At 39.1% G+C, this 16,769-nt stretch overlaps 1 protein-coding gene across 2 annotated transcripts in view; it reads right to left on the bottom strand.

Moving 5' to 3' along the window:
- Positions 1 to 6,502: 6,502 nt before the first annotated feature.
- The window catches only part of TRAPPC9 (trafficking protein particle complex subunit 9), a 456,795-nt gene continuing 446,528 nt past the window's right edge, over positions 6,503 to 16,769 (bottom strand). For both annotated transcript variants that reach the window (XM_075211675.1, XM_075211674.1), the window contains exons 22-23: positions 10,894 to 11,117; positions 6,503 to 6,771 (exon numbers count right to left, since the gene is read on the bottom strand). In XM_075211675.1, the coding sequence (XP_075067776.1) occupies positions 6,592 to 6,771; positions 10,894 to 11,117 (404 nt within the window). In that variant the 3' untranslated portion in view covers positions 6,503 to 6,591. The remainder of the gene's footprint in view (positions 6,772 to 10,893; positions 11,118 to 16,769) is intronic.

Below are 16,769 nucleotides of genomic sequence, written 5' to 3'. Positions count from 1 at the left end.
GCAAGTATTCTATGTGGTGATAACACATGGCAGATTGAGGTTTATAAGCATCATAATGAACAAGGAAGAATCACGCTCCTGCACAGCCATCCAGTTTCAGGATCACCAGTTGTTCCATCCCAGACTGGTAGTGCATGATGGGACGTGTATTTCCACAATAACTATAGAGCCACCAGTTGCCTAATTCTGCTTTACTAAGTAAAATTGTTTTGGGTATGCTAGAACTTGTAGTTCAACAACTGCTGGAGAGCTACAAGTTTTATAACCATTGTACTATAGACTGGCTGTTTCATATGCAGAGAAGGCTATGTGGGATGTGTGATATTTATATTAGGGTTTACATGACCTCATGAGTTAAGCCTTGTTATTATAAATGTAACACACCTAATGTATTGTACAGTCCGTTCCTCCTGACCACTTCTTTTCATTGTGTGGTTCACCAACTCTTGGCAATTCCCAGTCTTATAAAATGAGTTCTTCACGATTTTGTGCAGCCATTGACAGACATAATGGGGCTGGACAATAAGCACATTACACGGAAAACATTTACTTTCTTTCTCCTAACTCCATTGGACAATGCCTTCCTAAAATGATTAATTATTCACATGCTTAGGGGTTAAATTATTAAAGTAGAGAGTGAAGATTTCAAGCGTTCTCTGTTGCACGGGGAATACAAATCTCTCTTCTACTGCAATTCTCTGCAGAATTGTTAGCATGGTTTAATTTAAGAAGCCTATTCTATTTGAATATTTGAAGTAATATAAAACTGCTAAAAAGTTTGCAAAGTGCAGCAGGTTTCTTACATTTATCTGTTCTGTCCTTAAATAGGTTTGTGGACCATTGAGCCCGACTAAATCTAACATAAAGCCTTGGATCCATTAGGGTTTTTATATTGCACACGTTCTGCTGATGCTTAGAATGGAATCGTCACTTACACATATTAGAGGTCTCCTCACATTCATGAGAATGTGCTCTATCAGTTCTTATGATCAAAAATAGATGACCTATATCCTTATTATATTGGATAAAAAATTAGAAGGGATGGATTAAATCCCTGATTTAATTTCAGGTTTGGCTTAATTCAGGGTATTTATAAGATTCAGGTAAAGTCAACTACATATCATTTAGCTAAACAAATCTTATACCTAATATGGTGTGACCCCGTAATCTCTCTGATACGGTCCCATGTTACTCTAGATCTTCTGATTATTCACAAAATATGGAATGCAAAATATCAAACAGTAACAATCACATTTCAAATACAAGTAATAAACACTGGATATCTTTCCACATAGCTACACACCATTCCTCTCTCTACACATCGCCCAGCTAGGCCAGCGTCAATTGCCCCTCTCACGCCAACCAAGATTCCTTTTATACTCCAAAACTTTACCCAGCTCCCTCCTAGGTTGTGCTTCCTTATACAAGCTTTACATCTGGTTCAACTGCTCTGGCCATCGAACTCTTGAATGTTGCACTCACGTTTGCGGTTTGAAGTGTGAGTTTTCAGTTCTTAAAGACATTAAACAGGTTAGAAAAAATTGCCTGTTGGAGCTAAAATTGCCAAATTTTTAAGTTTTTTTTAAAAAAAAATAAAATTGATCAATGAACATTTTTAAGTGAATTTCACAGATAAAAAAGCAAAATAACCCTAAAAGTATTCAAAATCACTATATATTCAAAGGGTGATACTAATAATTTGCTTTAAGTAAGCATTCCATTTATTTCAGGTTTGTGAGTCAGTTATACACAGGCTTTGGTATAAATTGATGTGCAATTCTGGGTTTAATTAATCTTTATTAAGTTTTCTGAAAGAACTGGGAATTTCAGACAGAGAGACGTTATGTATCATTTGTTATCACCGAAATGTCAGAGCAATTTCAAGTAAGTCTTTTTGGGACAGCAAAAAAAGGCTGTCTAGGACAAAGACCGATCACACCGGAGATGTATTTTGCCATCTGATTAGTGAATTGGATTCACTTTCATGTTCAGTCATTGTGCACGCGCAGCAATATGTCTGCTCATCCACACCACAACGCCTGACAGACCTCTTCAGAGATGTTCTCAGAATTTTAGGACTGCTGCTGGATAAATTCACCAATTGCGCCATTCCCACAGCGGTATTCAGTGACAAGAGCGCTAAAAGAGAAGAAATCTGTGATTTCTCCAGAGTTGGCCATTTAATAAATTGCAATAAAAGAGTCTTTCTCACTGCTCTATATCTGGGGGAACACTAATGTCTTAATAGCCTGACTGTGACTGACAGCAGCAGTAAGATTCTGTTGTGCTGCTTCGTGGTATAAATAGATTTGTATAAAGTGAAATTAGCAGTGGACGTGTCAAAAAAAAAAGAGACAGTGTAATTATACCATTTCTTCATCCCATCCACAAACTTTGAACTCGGGTGCAATTTTATCCTGGCGCAGAGATTATTAGGATAATGATCTATCAGAGGACGGATTATTCCCTGTTGTGAGCTGTCATCTGTGTAACCGCTGTGTCCATTACAAAGTGCGGCCGCTAATGAGGTTGTTACAGGACAGGTCAGGGGGCTGCAGGGATGAAATTATCTTATTCACTGCATGACAGTAAATGGGAAAGAAAAAAACATCCCATTATCTGAGAGACTTCAGGTAAACCCTGTAGTGTGTTATTAGTAACAGATCCGAATTGTTACTTAAATTTATAGCGAACTTCCCAGTGTTCTGCAAGTAACAAGCCGTTATTCGTCATTCTTTTCTAATTTATTGGGGAACATATATATTATCATGTCTCCAATGGGTACATTGTCCTTACTTTTCAGGGCAGGGGTTAACTGTCTTTATTATGCTGTCTGATACAGTGACTTATATAGCAGTGTTCTTATTATTTAACACCATATATGCCTAGTCTCCCACCTCCATGCAGTAAATTCCCATATTGTAACATGAATACAAAAATACATGGCAAGTTAGTGAGTTAAAAGTATCAAATGGTGCTGGAAATCTCCACCTACCGTGTGGACAACCATCCATTGTCTCTTTGGTATCTAGCTATGTTCCTGTTTCCAAAGCGTCTTTTAGGTTGAATTTAGGTTTATGCAATAGCTAATTTATAACAATCTTTATTGGCTTACAATTATGTTCCAATATGAAACAGAAGGAAATGGGATCCACCAGCACTCAACTGCTACCAGCAAAAAAGACACAATAAAACTGTCACGATCTGCCTCCGCATGTACTGCAACATTGCATCTGCATGCTGCTTTGTATTGGCAGTTCCTGCCTCCAGGACTATATTGGACTTTACATTAAATGTATTATCCAGCAGTACCTCCTATCCCCCAGAAGTGCTGCTATTGCACCTTCCTTCTTCTTTCTACTAAGGGTTAACCTGTTGTACTAATTAATTACCTGCACCTGGTGGCTTCCTATTTATACCTGTCTCTCTTTTACCTGGGCTGATCATTGTTGTTTGGTTGCTGGTCCTTACTGTTGTGTTCTCCTGGTTGTCTTGTGCTCTGGGACTTCTACATGCTGCTGCTGACATCTCTGCACCGGATTTCTCTCCACTCAGCCATTCTACTTGCATCAGCTGTATCTCTTTGCTACCAGTTTTCAGCGTTACTTAGAAATACTTGTTCAGTATCTACTATGCTCAGTTCGTACCATTTCATGTATTCTCTGATTTAAACCTATTTAATAAACATCTAATTCTGGAGCTAACTTATCTTCCTTTCACGTCGCTCCACATGCTTCCTCTCTCTGCCAAACATAACTCCACTCTGCCTCCCCAACAAAATACACTTCAACTCATAACCCTCACATACAAGGCCCTCTCCAACTAAACTGCTACCTACATCTCAAACCTCATCTCCATACATGCTCCCTTCCATCGTTTCCAGTCGGCCAATGACCATTGGTCGCCTTTTCTCTCCTCTGGTAACATTTTACTCCCTTGTACAAGATTTCTCCCGTGCAGCCCCCATTACTGGAATGATCTCCCTCATTCTATCAAAATGAGTTGTAGCCTGTACAACTTCAAACGATCACAGAAAACCCACCTGTTTAGAAAAGCCTACAAGTCCTCCACTTAACCATTTCACCATGTAGTATACCTCACCCTCTATTATCTCCAAATCTTGCCCTCAGTTCCTCCTCCCACCTGTTGTCATTAGCTATAACCTTTGCTCAAAAGCTACACTGCGCACCTCCTCCTTGGTCTTTCTGCCCATTGTCTCCTCTCCTCCATTGTCTTCGCACCTCTTTCAGTGGCTCTAGACCTGTTAGTTGTGCCCACGCTAATGGGCACAGGCTTCAGTCTGCACAGAATATACCCGCTGCACCCCAGTAGCTGTGTTGAGAGTTGTAGTGTTATTTGTTAACTGTACAGTACTGATATACCATGTACTGTCTTGTTGTTTGCTCTCACGTGGCGCCCTATAAATAAAGGTTAATAGTGATAGGCTCTCTCAAGGGCCAGTTTCTTCCATACAGCTTCCAGGCACCTACAAGGTAAGGGTACAAGACGGGGTACAAGGCAAGGGTACAAGGCAGAGCTACACGGCAAGGGTACAAGGCAGAGCTACACGGCAAGGGTACAAGGCAAGGGTACAAGGCAGAGCTACACGGCAAGGGTACAAGGCAGAACTACAAGGTGAAGGTACAAGGCAGGGGAAACAAAACCTATTTTTTTGCTCACAAATCTACTATTATACTGATTAAATCTATAATGTCCAATGTACACAACACAATTGGTGACATTTTACAATGACACAATGATACTTTATTTCAGGGTTCAGTAAATACAGTCAGCTAAGGATCAATTTTGAAATCCATTCATCAGTGTAACTTCACATTAACCACATGATCCAGCCAATATGGTAGTATAAGTGGTAATGCCACATAAAGATTATGCACACCGTTATACAATGTACCAAAGTTGCTCTGCACAGACTTAACCATAGAACTACTATACAACTATATAAAGTAGATTTGTCAAACCTCAAAAGGAAAAGCAGAGGTCATCTCATAGCAACCAATCAGGCTCTAACTATCACTTATCTAGTACATTCTAGAAAATGATAGCTAGAATCTGATTGGTTGCTATGGGCAACACTTTTCCTTTTAGGAAGGTTGATAAATCTCCCCATGAGTTATGATTTGCAAAACAGAACCATAATTACAAGAAAAAGCATTACATGTACAGCAATCAGTAAGAAGCGTTCCTTGCCTCATTGGTCCACATGGCAAGACAGTAATGGTTGTAGGAGATACCATTCAATGGTTCGCATAAGACCTTATCAATGAAGTTCCGAGTTTTTGAAAATTCCAAAGGGTCTCCCCAACTTGCATTTTCTATCTAATCTACAGTCCTAAAAACAAGACAGACATCTGCATTGTTCATTGACCTATTTCCTTTTGAAAACTGCATTGTACATTTTCCCTAGCAAGACGGTAAATGTGGGGCCATACAGCAACTTTTCCAGCTTCACAAGCATTCATGCCTAATTTCTATTTTTTATTAGAGCTGGAAAAGAGCAGGACTTTTACACCTCACTGCTGATAATGAGCGCTTAAAATGCTCTGTGTGACAGGGTCTTCTCACATATAATGGATTTCAATTGGAGAGCCTTGCTATAAGCGCTTTGGACATTTGCCTTAAATGCTGTTGTCGTTTGGACAGCTTTAATCATAGAAATTAAGGATTTTTGTTAGAAGATGAAAACCCCAGTGTAACTCCACCCTAACACAGTATATATTGCTGTATACAGTATACAGTGCTGGGTGGAGATGTTGGTTGGCGGCTATGTATATTATACACCACCACAGCCACCAAGAGTAATCTCTAGCCCTTGTGTTGCCACTTCTTAGATCGCCCACATGCAGCATAAAATGGATCAACAGGAAGCTACCATAATGTGCCACCGCCATTCCCCCAAGGAGGGCCCAGGCTCCTTGTATCCTCTGCACCGCCCTCTCCACTTCCCTGTAACCCATCTATTGTCTTATGTGTTTGCAATATACTTAATGTGGAAGAGGATAGAATCTGGAAGGAATATTGAGACAAACAGTAAAATAACTTTATCCAGTGGGGCCAAAAATCCTCCAATTTTGTATAAATTAACCAATTAAAAGTCACCGTCATTAAACAAAAATATTAACTTCAATAATGCATAATAAGATTGCTCTATATCCCTCCAGCTATTTGCTCTATAAATGTTATCACTCTTGTGCCTCCTTCATTTGTTTGCTGATAGCTCCTCCCTAATGCCAGTGACATTCTCTATAAATGAGAGGGGAATCAGATTCAGCAGGCTATGCAGTTGAATGAATAGAAAGATGGCCCCTGCAATAAGGAAATAAAACATTTACTTCCTAACGAAAGCTCTACGAGCAATCAAAACATTTGGGAGGAAGAGATAATGTATGATGCTGAAATTCACTTATACAGTGTTTTGTGGCTTAGTAAAGTTCCGGAAAAATTTCATCTTCTCAAAATACATGTCAGCTCTCACTGTCTAGACAATCTTATATTAAAGTTTATTCATACTAGTTATCCAAACAAAGAGGAAGAGGTATCGGCCAGATGTAATCAGTCACAAGTATGTCTTCAAAATTGCGTTTTGCTGATGGTATCAATGGCGCGTATATGAACGCTGGGAAGACAAAACCAAGATAGCGGCAGTTCCCGGTTAGAGTTGTCATCTTGGAACTTTATATCCAGGTAGAAATCTCCGGTGTAGAGGAAAAGTAAAGAGCCGAAGCAGACAGAATATTCCATTGGCTGAACCTGCGTAAGAGGAGGAAATTCATCAGAAATAGATGGAGTTGTTACATGGATATGTTCTAAATTAAGGAACAGGACTAGTACTGGCTGAGAATTTGCATGGTTATTAAACGTCAGCAAAATTTACGGTCAGTAATAAGTTGTGTGTACATTTTTCTGTGCCCAGATTACATACTACAAACTAAAGCTCTATGGCCTGCCTTTAGACCTCCATATCGGATCAAGTCCTTAGACATCTGCCTAGGTTGTCTTGTGGATAATTCATGCCAAGTTCAGTCCAAAAATCATACCTCCCAACTCTGAACTGGGACATGTCAGTGGCTCACACTGGAAGAGATGTGTATGGCCATGTCCCACTGGGGGCATTTTGGCACTTCCAAGCAGTGGCTCCCCCTAAGCCACCTTCAAAACACCCGTTCAATGCCATGCCCACCAGTGGACGGGTAGTGCCTAAGCTACAGGGTGCCAAGCATCTGCCCCATGCAGTATTTCTATGTGGGAGCGGGGGGGGGGATTTATTGAAGAAATTATTTATCTACCTGATGTTCTTGTTAAAATGTTGGGTTTACTTGTCCTCTGCCTTTCCAAGGAATTTTAATGTAATTTGGAAGAAATAAAAATTTCCCAAATCTACTGCTTAATTTGCTGTATAAATTACACATTATTATTATTATTATTTTTTATTTATAGGGCGCCACAAAGTATCTGTAGCGCTGCACAAGGACAAACAATGGCACAGTACAAGGTGAAACAGCACAGTACAAGTAACAGTAAGCACTATAACTCTGGAAGCTCAAAGCACAGCTAGAAAGAGAGGGTGGGGGATAGTCAGTACAGGCATGAAACTTGAGCCCAAGAGGGTGGCACGGATAACAGGTTAAGAGCCACTGAGAGGAACAGAGAGAAGCGAGAGGAGTCAGAGGGCAGAGGGACTGAGAGGAGGTGAGCTGAGTAGCTGGAGAGCAAAGTTAAAAGCAATGGAAACGGGAGGAAGGAGAGTCATGCTCAAAGGAGCTTACAATCTAAAGAGAGGGGAAGACAGACAGAGACACAAGGATGAGGATGACGTTACTTGTGAAGGATGACGTTACTTGTGAAGCCGAGATTGAGGCTCATAACGAGGTCTAGTAATAACCCTGATGTGAGAATATGAGGACATCACTACAGATCTGCCGCTACTTGTTATTTGTGTCACGCATGAGTCAATAAAACGATTCTGTTCAAAGCTCTCCTGGTACAACGAGCAGCACTGGTAAAAATGCTCAGTAACTTGGAGAGCCTGCTGGGTTTTAATTAAAAGTTATTTTATTCACTGAGTTTTACAAAGAAAACAAAGTTATGCTGTTATGATTATCTTCCAATATTCCCCACTAGAGTAAAACGCGGATGTGACCCAATGTCATGTAAACCACACGCCATTTATAAACAGTATTATAGGTTCCAGCACAATAATAAAGGAAGGGTTGGATGGTGGCCTGAAGAGTATCTTCCAAAAGGAACAGCATTATTATAAAATAAATCATGAGAGGTGATGATATACAGGATCCCCAAACAGTATGAACAGCCTGCTGGCTGTATTGTTAATGTTTTACCATCAGGGCTGTCGACTGACAGTAAAATTAAGTCAACTTTCATCTGTCCGAAAGCAAAAAACACAGAGGTCAGTAGAGATGAGAAGTCCGACTGGCGATGTAATAATACACGTAGACATTTTACACCAATGACTCTGAGAGAGAACCTGGTAATGAATGCTGCTGCTACTTACAATCATGGAACGTTTGGATGTAACAAAGACATGTGTCGAGAAAAATACCAGTCAGCAGTACGCGTTGGTGTCCTTCGTTATGAAATATTATGGTAATCTGTATCACAGAACCCTCAGTAATCTCATATCGTCTATGACTGGGGAGCGGATTAATGTTTGATCACATCTAAACCAACGTCTCAGTCTGACTTCATTCTACTTCCGAAATACAGCAGACAATAGAAGATCTTTTATATAGTTTCAGAAAACTTTTCTTAATATTTCACTGACGTAATAGTACAAGACTAACTCAGCTTAATGTGTCTGTGCAGTGATTTAAATAATAATATTACGTAATCATATGTAACATGACACAGGGATAAGAGTACAGCATGTTGTGTTAGGATAAGTTATATCAGCAGGGTGTCGCTTTGTTACTGATTAATATCTCTATCTATGTATCTAGAAGCACACTATAAGAGCGTTAGTGGCTCCACGACATGTATAGACAACCTCTTTCTGTTCATATGCAGATGGAGCACGTTTATTTAAGAAATGTGGCACGAGATGGCTCATATTGAATGTAGACACTAGGGGGTAAATGTATGAACCTCCGGATTCTTCAACTCCGGCGAGTTCAGCGCTTAAATTTAAAGCGGCGCTGCCTTGTAAAGGGAAACTTCCCTTTACAAGGCAGCGCCGCTTTAAATTTAATCGCTGAAGACGCTGAACTCGCCAGAGTTGAAGAATCCGGAGGTTCATACATTTACCCCTAGGAATATAAAGTTGGGGCTCACTGGGGGAAATAGGTTTCTTTATTAAATGAGGATGATATTATTCTAATTTTGTTGCTACTTGAAAGGGGAATAGATGTCTATGGGCCTGAGTCATTAAGGAGAGCAAAGCATAAAAAGGAGTAACTTTGCACCTGGGCAAAACCATGTTGCATTGGAGGGGGAGGTCAATTTATAATGTAGGAACAAATTTATAGCTGGGGTAGGGCATGTCCTAGGTCAACTTTAAATTTCAGTGTAAAAATAAAACTATCAAGTATTTGTGTGCTACATGAAAATACAGCCAGTATTTAACTCATGTGCACAATAATAAACTAATTTGTACCCCTTGCTTTATCACATGGTTTGTCCTGGAGAACATTTAATTCTCTTTTAGCTTTACTTTCCTTAATGACTCTGGCCTTATGTGTCTGCTATTGCTTGGGGAGTACTTGCCTTTAAAATCTGTGTGCAGGTAAGACTCGATTATAAAGCATATCAATGATCATGTTACAATTCAAATTGAATCCATGTTTATATTTAGTGTAGAGATGGCTAGGAGAAGACTTTGATGTAGCTAGAATAGAAATAATAATGTATTTGGTAAGTGCAGAGGATCAATGTCTAATTGATTACAAAATGTGGTCACATACCTCCTGCTCCCTACTTTTCATTTTTCTAATTTTTTAAAATATTTGAGGTAGAGCACAAAACATTGAATGTTAGTAATTTCATTTTGGAGCTGGTTGGGGAAGGGAGGGGGGGGGGGGTAAGCCTAATTATTAAAAGTGAGAGCTATTGATTTAATGTAGGAGCTGGCTGGGGGGACCGAGGCCTAGATTATTCTCGCCTTTGCAAGAGATGAGCAGTTACCTAAACCAGTGGTCGAAACGGAGGTGCAGAAAATTTAAGTGATTTAAGTGATTTACAATCAAAGCCATAGGAGTAATGACGGTATGACGTACCATAGTGCACAAGCCCCATTAATCGCTGACCTAAATCTAGTACCAAACAGGGACCCAACATTTCAGGATCCAGACAAGCAGCAATTGTACTTAAAATGCCAACATCAGGACCGTAAAGCCACATGAACAGCCAGGAGTAGCTCAGTCTGCTAACTGTCCTTATTCTGGTGGGCTAGTCCCGATTATGGGGGACTGTCCAGCATGATCAGGACTTTGAATGCAGGGACAGTCAGTAGTCTCACATTATTCTACTCTGCTCATGAAAGAGGAACTGTGCACACCTAACAGTGGAGTGTACAGCATTAGCAATGTATTTAACGAGGACAGGGTTGGAGGATGGCTTAGCTCTGTGTGTAGAAATAGCCATATTCCAAGTGGAATACGGCCATACTGGCAATGCCCACACTGGCATCAAATGCATGGCCATGCCTCATGCCAACTTGACTCCGCCTATTGACAATTTGGCTTCATCTACAACATAAGAATATCTTCCAGGGCCACTTTAAGTCCCTAATCTACCACTGAGAGTAATCGTACAAAACACTGGTTAGACAAATTCCAGTATATGAGCAGTATAAGTGCGGTTAGCAGTGTGTTTAGTAAAATCTACAAGTGATTGATCATTACATCGGACTATACTTACAGAGCCAATGTAGAAGGTGTTGGAACCCACAAACGTAACAATATCTTTAAGATCATAGTTATGCACGCCATTCTGGTAATCTTGGTATGGGATAACCGTCAGGGCAAAGGGACCCACTGGACTATTTGTGCAATTGGTCAGTTTTACTTCCAGGTGGATAGGATCCCCAACCTTACAGTCTGCAATGATGTCACAGTCACATGGCTTCCCGTCCACCAATACATCTGTAACACAAAAACAGGGACAAATTAAGGTTACTCAATATAAACGTTAAGAATAAACTCTACAAAACACCAAAAAGTTCTCAGAGTGAAGGATAAAAATGATGTCCTATTTTGTAGCAGTTTTGTTATAGAATCACAGAGAAAAACAACCCAAAAAGCATAATCCTTTTTATGACATTATTAATTAAAAAACAAAAGAAAGATACAAATGCTTAATCCTACCCAGCCGGCACAGTTCACTTCACTTATTAACGGATTATTTCAGGTTTATTTCAGGTATGTTTACAATCCTTTACTACTGCATATATAATTCTGTGAGTAAAAGACTATTCTCTAGCATTGCTCTTGCTATTCCCCAAGAATTGTAGAGTATCATCTTGCTCTAGAAATGTATTTATTCTGAAACATACTCTTGAATTTTGCTGAAACCAGAAGTAGGTGTCTGCTCACTTTTTTAACCTATTTTTTGGTGTAAAATATAATAGAGAGAGAGAGAGAGATAGTGTCGCGAGATTAGGGTTCAGACGACGGGCCTGAGTCATTAAGGCAAAAAAGGAGTAAATGTTCTCTGGGACAAACCATGTTACAATGTAAGGGGTGCAAATTAGTTTATTATTTTGCACATCAGTTAAACACTGGCTGTTTTTTCATCTAGCACACAAATACTTGATAGCTTTATTATTACACTGAAATTTAAAGTTGATCTAGGACATGTCCTACCCCAAATATAAATCTGTCCCCACATTTTAAATTTACCTCCCCCCAATGCAACATGGTTTTGCCCAGGTGCAAATGTTACTCCTTTTTTATGCTTTGCTCTCCTTAATGACTCAGGCCCGACGTCTCCTGGGGTTATAGGCATTTTATACACAGCAGCCTTAAAAAGTCACAGCAGTGCATCGTTCCGGTATAAATCACCCAAGCTGCTTCTATTTTTGAGGGAAACTAAAAGTACAAAATAAATCCTGGTCTGTCTGGCTCTAACTAATATATTAGACAATCCTTCTCTAAGTGTGGCAGGAATTAATGTCCAGCTCATGAATAGGCAGCAGTTGGCAAGTTTAGTTCCTTTACGTACAAATAGCAGTTTTCACACTCTATGGAGGGTTCCGGTCTCTTTCCCCAGGTAATGAGAGAGACTGAATGAGCAAACTGACAGCCTATTAAACTACACCTTGCAGGTGCAGCTATTAATTATCCTGCTGTCTGATGGGCAGGTGGGAAAACCCGAAATGGGCCTAATGAATGGAGTCCCTCCCTCTCTCTCCATTCACTCCAGGGATCCTTGATCCAGCTCTTATACACACACTCCAGTGTACAGAACACAAAGAACAGTGAACTAGGATTTTTTGCCTCAACTTCTGCAAGTTGGTGGAAACGTGAATGTTGGGTAAAAGTAACAGTACCAAAAGTCAGTAATTAAAATGATGGAAAACAGCCCAGCAGAATAAAACGATCCGTTTGCTCTTACAGAAGGGTAGAGTGCAGCAATGTTGTTTCAGCAAAGTAGAAAACTTACAGTAGACATGACTGTTTGCTCTATTGTAGTAAATAGGGGAGGAGACAGATGTGAGACTATTATACTTTTAAAGTGACTTGATGTAGTAAAATGTTTCAGTTTGTGGCACTCATGAACATTTCTCATTAATTTATATATAGTGTTTTGCAGCTAAACAAGCAATTGAGCCCATCCATTTACAACGACTGTGTAATCGTTCTGCATCTCCTTACACTATAGAATGTCACACCAAGATACAGAGGGAACGGATCCCATATACTGCCCTAGAGAAGGAACTTTACCAGGCGTTTTTGTGTCAGATTTTTAGTAATCACAATATATTTTACCGCCCACTCCTGAAAGATCTCCTTCCATGGAATGTTTGCAATAAGTCACTACACACATCAGTTATATGTCTTCTGTGAACCTGACTGATTGTGGTCAATCTGTAATATAAAGAGTTTGATAAACTGCAGAGTTTGCGAACAATAAAACCAGCCACTAAGTGAGGCTCCCGTCAATTAATGCAGCCGCCAATGAAGTTTCAATAACAATACGGACACACAGAAATCTGCTTTCTAGAGAGGAATCATGAGCCGGCTGCACCGGCTAACACCTGAATTTCCCATGTCAGGGTAACCACAATTTATCTGCTTTAGGAATGCGCACTTGGCGTAAAACTGTCCTGCACAGCAAAGAATAAAAGGCCATCCTGTTACTAATCATTGTGAGATACAGACCTCACGGGGGAACTGAACAGAATGTAATGAGTGTTTAATAGGAGCTGGTTATACTATAGATTTCTGGGTTGTAAATGGACTGTTACCTGACACGTGGCTTCCACAGAACAAAACTTCTGTCTGATACAGTCTGTTAAAGAGCCATACACAATATGAACAATGGAAACATTGAGGGTTATTTAGCAACATTGCTGAAAGACCAGCAGCAACTGTATTTAAGACACCAGCATGCCCCACTTTTCCACATCTCCGTGCCAGTATTTTCTTTATTTGGTAAAGTTCTTATGGTTGGGGCAGAGGGTGAGGTAGCATCCTAGCGACCAACTTTCTTAGTAGTCATTTTCTAAATTAAGTCAAGATATTTGACTAAACAGTATTTTGTTTTAGAAACATTCTGACCTGCAATGATACCGGATGAAAAGAAATGCTCAGCTCTTACGTATCATCTTTCGGCATCTGAGTTTCAACATCTTACACTTACTGTTCTACTTGATGTACATTTGCTGTAAACACTTGTGTGAAGTACAATCTTCTTTAATGAAATCAAGAAAAAAACCGTGTGATGCTGAAATGAAAGTTACTTCTTAAGTCTCTGTCTGAAATGAAGATTTCTCTACGGATCAAGGATTTTGGTAAAACTTGAAAGTTTCTCTTCTTAAAACAGGTTCTTTATCTGTAACAAGTCTGCAGAGGGCATTAGGCCCAGTCCAACAATCACTAGAGTAGTTGGAGGGAAATACTAACTCTTCTGCAACTTAAAGTGTCGCTGGTCATAGAGTCGATTAAAGGTTGCTGCACGGAATGTTCCAAATCTGAATTCCGCTTCTTACTCCTGCAGTCAATGTGACACAAATGGATGTCTGGCAGGGCACTGAAAACATTAATGCATAATGGCCCTGATGCAGATTTGGATGCATGATTATCCTAAAAAATAAAAAACGCCCATGACGAGGAAGTAGTGGCATGAGGCACAAAGTGCCTCAGTGATGTCACTAGTTCTTAACATGCATTTTCATGAATACTGGTGCTGCTTCTATCATGAGAAGGTGATAAGTCAACTTCAACTTCTGTTAACATTTTCTTTATAAATACTGATGACTAGAGGTGGAACTAGCGAGCTGTGGGCCCCGATGCAGGGAAGCGGGGCCCACAGTTTGCTAGTTACCTGTGCAGCAGACAGCATTATCTATATGGGCCCCAGTGCACCGTACCTGTTGCACCAATGGTAGATCCGTCACTACTGATGACCTTTCCTGAATACAATGCTTCTTTGTTATTGTTCGAAAAATGTGATAACCAAAAACTAAGTATATCAATAGGGCGCAAATCTGATAAATACTTTACCTTTAATCAACTCTCTCTTAAATATGAATAACTGTACATAGAAAATACTAGTGTTAAAAATGATTCGTTGCTGCTTCTTGCTGGGTGTCTGTGTACCACCCACCAAGAAAACAAACAAACTTCCAAATAAATTAAGAAGCGCAATAAATAATTATAAATTATAAAACATCACCATATATATTAAAAAAAAACAAAGAAACACATTTGTTCATATAGTTTAAATTTCTCACACTTCATATATACTAAATTCTTTTCCATTTTATAACATAACCACAATACAATAAATCATAACAATCTAGACACTTTCTGTACTCCAAGTGCAATTTCCACCCCAAACCCTTGCGATACAAAACATCATATCATCTCTGTCCCTTCTGCCTTTATATAGTATTTTATTATATAATTGGATGTTAAATTCTATATATTATTTCTAATTATTAATTTTCCATTTTTAATGAAATCATTCTTTATAATATTTTAATTATTATCTACCAATAGTAATGATAATGATAACAATTGTATGCATGAACCATACTAACGATCTCATATACTCGTTAATTGAAATCAATTACCTTTACGCGGCATAACACTTTAAATCACAACTTTAAATAACATAAGACTGGCATCTCAGTAAGAGAAGCCCCGAAAAAGAACCATCACAACATTCAAAACGCGTGGGGTATTTGCAATGCAGAGAACAGCGATATCAAGCCTGGATCATCCAGGCAATCTATGTTTAAAACAATTTGTTTTCTTCTATCACAATCGAATACGTTTTAGAAGAAGAATCAGAATCATATTTTAAGTATACATTGCAATCCGGGCCTTGCTTTATACTTATGACTTTCATATACATTTTTTTTAATATATTCTAGTAGGCTACTAGTGGTTATTGTTTTGTTTGTTTACTATTTATAGACTGCAATAATAAAGATTATAAATCAAATGTGGGACACCAAAAACCTGGACAACATAGGAGCAATCACATCACAAAATAATGCACAAACCCCCAGCAATATTTCAGGGATTTACAATCTATAGCAATCAATCATGTTTTGAAATTCAACACTGTAACGCTCCTTTGAGAAATATCAACATTCGGATTAAAAATATCTTTAGAATTGTGAGACTTAGAGATTTTTCAGTTCACTCGGAAACTAACATCATTTATGTATTTTTCAGTATACTATTTAGTAGGAGACTGTGTTTTTCATGGCTTTTTCACAAACAGATCATTGGAATGACTATTAATCAGTCGTATATTTTTATAATCCTCGTTTTGCTTTTTTCCACTTCCAAATAATCTTCAAAGTATTAAGGGGCAGATATTGGAGAGTTGACTTTGGTACCTTATCTTGATTAATTAGACTATGGAATTACAACATATATGGTTCACCTAGTCACAGTATTACAAATAGTATGCATATTATTACATATATTTCATATATAGATGTAGTGCTGACATATAATGTGATCATAACTTAATTGCTAAGTGCAATAACAAATTCAATATAAGAAGTATACATTTTATACTCCATTGTGGAGCCAACATTTTTCGAAGAAAAAAAAAAGGAGGGTCCAAATGAAGATATGCTAATTACACACCAACAGGAGGCATTTTTAAAAGAGCATTTGCTAAAATGGCAATGACTCTCAGGCATACCCCCCTCCCCCCTTAAAGTGCTTCCTAAAGTGACCTAACCCCCCCTTTTCTATTTATGCAAATAACGGAACCATTGTTGGGAGGTATGTAGTTATAACAGCAATGTATCTTGCTAATACATCATCTTTCATACAGGGGGAGATTCAATAGCTGGCGATGCGCCACACGGACATCACCGCGATGTCCGGCTGCGCATATTACCAGCCATTACGATAAGAATCTCCGCTTATTATTCTCTGTACCTCCATGGGGGGGCAAGGAAAAATGAGCAGAGATTCCTGCCATAACATTGGTGTGAGGTGTCGCGGTGGACATCCCGCTTGAATCGCCCCTATAGTGTCACAAATTATTATTACCTGTGAGGTTTTAAACACTTAGTATGTGTTACACAACTGCAATGCTGGGAG

Source organism: Mixophyes fleayi, chromosome 5 (genome assembly GCF_038048845.1).
Source record: "Mixophyes fleayi isolate aMixFle1 chromosome 5, aMixFle1.hap1, whole genome shotgun sequence".
Lineage (NCBI taxonomy): Eukaryota > Metazoa > Chordata > Amphibia > Anura > Limnodynastidae > Mixophyes > Mixophyes fleayi.
The sequence above is the reverse complement of the archived record's forward strand: the minus strand, read 5'-3'. Positions and strand labels throughout refer to the sequence as shown.